The sequence below is a fragment of the Chaetodon auriga genome, chromosome 16, assembly GCF_051107435.1.
Source record: "Chaetodon auriga isolate fChaAug3 chromosome 16, fChaAug3.hap1, whole genome shotgun sequence".
NCBI lineage: Eukaryota > Metazoa > Chordata > Actinopteri > Chaetodontiformes > Chaetodontidae > Chaetodon > Chaetodon auriga.
Window position 1 is genome coordinate 13333861 of NC_135089.1, and position 7909 is coordinate 13341769.

General features: G+C 42.1%; 1 protein-coding gene across 1 annotated transcript; it reads right to left on the reverse strand.

Annotated features, from left to right (window-relative positions):
• Nucleotides 1-924: 924 nt before the first annotated feature.
• On the reverse strand, nt 925-4655 carry LOC143333861 (adhesion G protein-coupled receptor E3-like). The gene is made up of 10 exons (XM_076752228.1): nt 4608-4655; nt 4178-4340; nt 3967-4014; nt 3701-3876; nt 3431-3622; nt 3095-3298; nt 2747-2986; nt 2189-2280; nt 1568-1727; nt 925-1005 (listed from the first exon to the last, which is right to left on the reverse strand). The coding sequence occupies exons 1-10, from the start codon at nt 4653-4655 to the stop codon at nt 925-927; spliced, it is 1404 nt and encodes a 467-aa protein (XP_076608343.1).
• Between the last annotated feature and the right edge of the window lie 3254 nt (nt 4656-7909).

Sequence of the window (7909 nt, forward strand, 5' to 3'; positions counted from 1 at the left end):
AAAGTGCCAAAAGTGGAGTGCACATCAGTCCTAAGATGATCAGCAGCAGTGAGCATTTTTTTTTATTTTGTTCTGTAATGCTTATATTACATGCATGTCTGATGGTGTCCGACTGTAGTAAACTATAAGTTAACTTTAAGTTTAACATCCTTATCTGTTTGGGAATACAATTTAAGTCCATACAATGTAAATGAGAAAGAACATGCTTGGCCTTTGCCCATCCTCCGAATTTGTCTTGTAAAGTTTGACACACCTGGAAGTGTCCCAGCTCTCATGTAAATACAACCCAAATGGAAAGAGAAAGAAACAACTGAGACGTGAGTGTTTTCACTTTGTTTTTTTAGACGGTGACTGGCTGAGGGTGTGTAACGTGTTTGTGAAAGCTCCCACACCCAAACAAATGAATTGAGTGGAGAGATGGTGATAAGTCTTCAGAGTGTTTCTTGACACTGCCAGGACTTCTTTGTGACCATATATACTCTAAATATACTCAAAAAATACTCTCGTTACATACAGTATACAACGTTACTGTCTTCCATGGCTCTACTGTGTGCTACATTAATGTGTTAAGGTGATTTAAATGTACTTTACAAGACTGAATAAGTTACAAGAGGTGTAGAAATGACCTGCAGTATTTCCTTTGTGTACTGTGTGACTGTCAAACCTGCCAAGGTACATAAGCAACATCTAAACTGTATAAAACATTTTACTTGCAGTCCTTGAACAATGAAAACAGCCAGCTAGAACTATGGGAAATGGACAATGATGCAATCACATTCGCTCATGTTGAAATACACGTCACCTTTTGCACTGATTAAACTAGAATTTATAAAAACAAAACATGGATAATAATTGGAACTAACTATTATCATTTTGTCTCTGTTCTGTCTTTCTTCTTGGTTTTTTCTGTCCACTTCATCAGCATTAATCATCATCATCCTTGTTCCTCTCATCTGTCTGATCCTCGGGTTTGTCCAAATCCTCGGACACTGAAGGTGCATCTTTCTGTTGAAATAAATGATCAGATTCAGTATTTGCGCTGTTCATTTAAATACACACCAAATGCATAAAATCTGCGCTGTTTACACCTGTCTTTTGTCAGGGGGCTGCTCATCCTTTTTACATACAAAACACTGAACATGGCACGGTACAATCAGTTGGTGCTTTGCCTTGTTCTGCATGTAAAGTGTCGCATGTACATTTGTTTGAAACATGTCAGTGATACAACTTTTTAAGTTCAATTTACATGAAAAGTGTCAAGGGACTCACCACAGATCTGTCTTTTCCAAAAGAGCACGTCAGCCATCTGATGTACTCCTCTCTTACCTGAATCATACAAATCAACAATTCAGTGCTGCTCAGCATGTACAAAAACACACACAAACTACAAACACAACATAAGATATAAACAATTTTAGGTTAAACATCAGTGTAGTTCAGCTGTACTTTAACAAATGCAACTTGACATTCTGTTCATATTGTCTTTATATTATCAGTGTTACGCTAATGCCAACAGTTAAATGACATGTTGTGAGATGTGAGAGGAGGCTGATCTCCTGCAGACTACCTCCTTATTGAGCAGGCAGTGGACAATGAAAAGGAAGGTGCCCTGCTGGGAGTTGAGTAAAATGAAGAGCAGCTGAAAGAAAAGATTTGTCTGGTACAGGCCCAGAATCCAGGTGCAGCCCAGTATGACAAACTGGGCCACAATCTTGAAGACAATCAACCTGTAAACAGTGAGAATCGAGTGAGTCCTGACCTTAACGTATGACTCTTTAAACACAGATGGCTACTGAACACAAAATGTATAAGCCTATCAAATACAGTCAATTGAACATTACAGTATATAAAGTCTGTGATATATTGTTATACTCAGTCAGTGATTTGTTCATTTTTAACACGTGGGATGGCCCAATATCTGATCATACAAACATTATGGGAATATGATAGGAATAGTACAGGCAGCAGAGTCTCTGTGATCCCTCCACTCTGCCGCATATACACGTTCCTGCTTGTCACTTTGATCATGAAAGTAGCACGACTCGATGTACAATATAGTATAGAATTGAGTATTTATAGCAGATGGCTTGAACATGGAAACGAGTGATTCTATCAAACAAGGCAAACAACAAACAACACAAATTTTCATTTCTATGCAAAGACAATCCTGACCACTCCTGGTTTGTACCTGGTGTCTTTAGATTGAGAAACATCACTTTTCATGTTGGCCAAGGTGGGTCTCAGACTCCACAGAGTTGCACAGAACAATATCCAATTGAGCTAAAAGGAAAAAATGAGCATAGAATATTTCAAAAACAAAGAAACAAAGAAAGACATACAAACCCTCAGTATGACATGCAAAGAAATATGTCTGTGTGGAACAAATAAAAAGAGGTCAGAAAATGAATAGGGGCATTTGGATCGCACCACATCCAACAGAGTATTGAGACATTCAACATGCCCAACGGCGAAATTTTACCCATTTGTTCCATACAAGTTAGGTTAGAAAGCACGGCAGGCTGAGCTGATTGTATTTTCTTCTAAATAGAATCTAAATGCCAATATCCAGCGTACTCACACCAAGGATAACAATCACAGGCCCAGTCAAAGCCCAGTTGAAATTGCGCTGTGCTGAGAGCCAGCAGCTGCAACACAATCAAACAAACAATCATTTCAACCTACATGCGCATCAGACGAACAGGACGATATGAAGGAGTGCATGTGTTACTGCTCGTCCTACTCACACCTCTGCCTCAGTGGCACCGTATCCATCAGAATACACCAGTGCAGAAACACCCACAATCACAAAGGGCACGCCGTAGCCAACCAGGTAGAGAAGTGGCTTGGGGAGGCCATCTCTCTGGATCACCTGCACCTTGGAGAGCCTTCGGACCAACAGGTGGAGCTGCAGCGCCTCCAGCAGCATCCACACAAAACTTGCAACAACTAAGAAGTGGAGAAGGCCTGCCATGACGGTGCAGGCCAGCTGTGGGGACACATGGTGAGAATCTTGAATCCAGAACGGTTAGCTTCCCTTGGCTCATATTTAAAACATGTGTGAGAGATCCCATGAAGTACTTTTGAAAGCAAAAACCTCTTGTGTGACATATTTGTCATTCCACAGCAGCAGCAGGTGAGACAAGGAGAGGTTGAGGCACATGTGAAGACGGGCCGTGTTGTTGATCTTGGGGTTCCAGCTGCACAGGAGGAAGGTGAAGATGGCCAGAGCAAAGAAGAAGAGTCCGATAATCACGCACATTCGGTTGAGCCACTCCAGGAAAGGGTCCTCTGTTGGAGGCTGAGAAGACAGAAGACAACACATTGAGATTCTGACCAACCTGATCTCGGGTCGGCGGATTTTTAAAAGTACTCTATTGTGTCCCTGACCTGAACAGCACACTTTTATCCTGTACACAGAAATGTGATATACCTCCCCAATCTGCATGATGAGGGCAAAGGTGGAAAGGTGAGAGCAGCTGCACACTGTGTAGTTCTCATCGGAGTATGCAACCCAACAGCCGTCTACTGACCAGCTCATCGCCACATCCGTCTGTCCCTCTTCTTTGTTCTTGCTTTTGTCTACCCAGTACACACACGTCACCATTCCAGATTCTGGCACTTTCTGAGAAACCAGGAGACACAGCGGTTAGATGTACTGAAAGCTCTCTGAGGACGGCTGGATGGATGATGAATGCCACACCTTCTTATGCTGGATGGTGAAGTTGACAGGCTCGGTGAGGTTGGTGTTGTTCACTTTCGGTAAGACCGCAGTGAAAACATCGGAGTACATCTCTGTCTTGTTCACTGTTTTAAAGTATTGATGACTAAGAAGGCTCTCCATCCCGTTTAGTGTCATAAAGGCAGCTGCTGCAGAACCTGGGAGTGTGCACATGATACAAAATCAAACATTTAATGTCAATGTTGATCACACTCATTGTGTTCTTTATAATCAATTCTCTCTCTCACCATTGTTGGCGCTGGCTAGAGCCTGCAAGTTGATATCCATGGTCTGTCCTTTGGCAGAAAAGGGGACACTGTCCATATCATGACTCCCTGGACCAATGGTTTGTAGGCTCAAATCTTGCACATGGATGAAAACCACAGCAGGTTGATATTCACTGAAAATACGAATATAATCTAATATAAACTACATTTCTGCAGGTTACCCTTCTCTTACCCAATATTGAAGTCTGCACTGCTTTTTTGGTTTGGTTGTGGGTTGCTGGCACCATTGCAGAAACTAGACGGTCTGAGATGCCCAGGATGACACTGCCGGTCTCCCCATCTCCTTCACTACTCACCCTGATTGACCTGGCCTGCGGTCCAACGCCTGACACTTCCTGCAAGAGATTAAGGTCGAATACGCAGGTCAACAAAAATACAAACATCAAACATGACGCAAAGCTCTAATTTCATTGCATGTTAAGTACCATAGTTGCAGAAAAGCTGTTTGCCACTGTCTGCAAAGACACCAAGGACAGAGAGAAAAGCATTAGGTAGAACATAATTGCAGTATCACATTATATCACGTCTGATCTGTCTCTACACTATCTAGTGGGTAAGTTAAGCAAGCCATGGACTGTTGTCTCCGTCTGTTTTGTACATACCACGTCTGGTAAGATAACATCTGTGTTTTCCTTAAGTTGCTGATCCATGTTGTCAAGGAAAGCTCGCTCTTTTGTCTGACCCTGTAATGACAGTGTTTGTTGAGCATTTGTTTGCTATACTACGCCGTGAGCTTGTGATTTGGCATCTACGCTTTAAGAGAAATGTACTATCTAACTTTTTAGAATCTCAAAATCACCATGTTTTCATTACACAATAGTGAGACATCAGCTTAAGTCTGCTATCATGGAATAGGATTGGTATCTGCTTCATTATATTAACTATCCAGGGTCAGCACCGAGTTGGCTCTTACCTCTGATGGTACGATTTCATCCAGGATATCCTGAATACCTGTCAGCAATTTAGAAAATATTATGCATGACCACCTTTGCACTTTCATACATTTTAATTATCTTTCAACTTGACTTTGCTCACTTTTACAAAACGAGACCCCCATCTCCCACATGATCCCAGTTGAAGGGAAGTATCCTTCAGGACAAGAACAGTGGAAGGTCCCTGGTACGTTGCTGCACAGAGTCTGTTTACCACATAAACCAGGAGTCTCACTGCACTCATCTATGTCTGCAGAGGGAGAAGACACACGGGGCTATCTGTCACTGCGGCTCATTTGATCCATGTGTCAGTCAGATACCAAACAAGACCCCTCACCTGTGCATGGGTTAGCAGCGCTGGCTATCACGTCTGGTTCGTTCAGCCGAAAACCAGGGTAGCAGGTGCAAATGTAAGATCCAACGGAATTTGTGCAGTTGGAATTAGGTCCACAGACAGCAGCATCTTCGAAACACTCACCAACATCTGTAAAAATACAGAAGTTGCCAAATGCATGGTACACAAAAAGAGCCAAACAGACTTTTTGGTCACAAAAGTATGTTTTCATTATTTAATGTGACCTGGGCTACTTTACTTGATTTTAAACAATGTCTCTTGGCGTAAAGTGAGCCCAGTGAGAGGGTGGAATAGCATTGTTTTACTGGATCCTATACTGGAAAAATTTTTTCAAGAATGTTCTCTATTTGCTAACATGTTTACTGCTGAAAAGATTCTTGTCTTCTTCTCTCTCATTTTGACACAGATGTACCCAAAACAACTAACAGGGATCCATGCACAGATGTTTCAACTCTAAGGTTTCCTACTGTACCAATACATATGTTGTTCTCGCTGGGTTCTTTGGCTGGTTCAGTCTGTGTGTAGCCCAGTTCACAGGCACAGGTGTGAGCTCCAGGTGTGTTGGTGCAAATAGAATCAGGACCACAGACGGTCGAGTTGAAACACTCGTCGATATCTGGGAAAGCGACAGTTACTGTTAGTGACAGTGTTCTCATTAAACTGAAAATTGGCCCTTCAGTGTATCATCTCATCTTTTGACTGAGCTAAAAGGACACAGAGCAAATTACATTTGCCGAGTCGATTATATACTCTCTAATTCTGCAGTTTCCCCTCCCTTTTGTCCTATTGTGCCTTTGCCTTCCCCTCTGTCTTCTGTCTGTGTCTACGCTGTCTGTCATGTGTGAGTGTCTAACTGTAGGGTGTGGCTGACAGGTTTGGTCCCGCCTCCTCCTCTCCTGAGCACACCTGACTCAGATCATTTAAGACTCACCTGCTGCCACAGTATTTAAGGATTTCCACACAGTATTCGTCAAATCGTCCGTTCATCCGCGTGGTATTGCCTGAGACTCCTCTTTTTCCTCATCTGTTTATCTGCCTTCCTGACTCTTGTCTTTTTGTACTCTCCAGTCCATGCCCTGCCAGTCTGTGCCTCATGAATTATCAGGATTTGGACAATCTCCCTGCCTTCTCACTCTCAATCGTCTGGTCAGCCTTTTGTGTGGATCTCCTAGACACTTCTGTTGCACATTTTCTGTAGTATTCGTTGAACCACTGACTTTTTCTCACACTACCCCTGCCTCCTTGTCTGATTTCAGCAATTGAACATAACAAAGTCCCACTTTTACATAAACAAATATCCAAATCCAGCCTCTTTTCCCAGCAAGTCCCTATGTTACTATAAATTAGTAGCCTGAAACATGTTCCTTTTTGTCCATATCCCAAGCTAAATCTGTGTCTCTTACTGTATTCAAATACCCAGGTGCAAAGACAAAGTCATCAGCATAGTATAGCATAGTACAATATAGGCTAATATAGCAGAGTATAGTTTAACTAAGCATAGTTTTGTATAGTATAGTATAATAGAACAGACCTTCGCAAATGAAAGTCGAATCAGATGCAATGTGGTAGCCTTGGTGACATTCACACACATAACTTCCTGGGATGTTTTGGCAGGTCCCATGAACACCACAGACGTCGAGACATTCATCAATATCTATAGAGAGCAATTGACAACAGGCTCATATCAACCCATGAACACATCCAACCTGCATAAACGACCCAAACTGCACCAAAGAGAGAGACCAAAATATTTTTTTAATGGTACCTTCACATGGGTTGGACGCTGCAGTAGGTAAATCTGGATTTGTTGTGTTGAATCCATCCAAACAGAAACAGATGTATGATCCAATGGTGTTGATACAACTAGAGTAAGGGCCACAAATTCCTGTAATCGCCTGGCACTCTTTTATGTCTGACAAGAGATATTATGGACAAGATTTTAAAGATAGACAAACTTTAAGAGCACATAAGACTTCTGGATGTAGTTCCTTCTGCAATTCACCCATTTTCACTATTTAGGTTAAATAAAATGTACTTACCAACACAACCATATGAATCTGCGGTGGGTTGGTATGTGGGGGGTATTCCATACCCAGGAATACATTCACAGCTTCCAGTAGATGAACACTGAGCAAGTGGTCCACATGAGTCTGGATTACACTCAGAATGATCTAAACAGAGATGAAAATACTATGATATCATCACATACTGAATTCTGATTTAAAAACAATGAGTTCTGCAATCCCCCTCCCAGGCTTAGACTTTGGTACTGTGGGGCCAGATATGGGACATTTAATTTGGCAGTTCTGTCCACCTATTGTATTGAAACTGCAAGTCACATGACACAGACTCACAAGCTGTGCATCATTATTAACATCATTACAACAATTTGCAGAAACTCACAGGTCACGTAACCCATGGTGGTATATGGGTGTTGTAATGGTCTGTACACGTAGAATCCTCCAGGACAAAGAGCCACATCCACTGAAAAACTTGTGTCGGCACAGTAACTCAAATAAGCATATGCCCACAATGTTGTGGGGGTCACAGACTCAGTAGTTGGATATACAGATGGAATATAAATCGTATTGTATGCGCCACCAAAACTGTTGCCGAG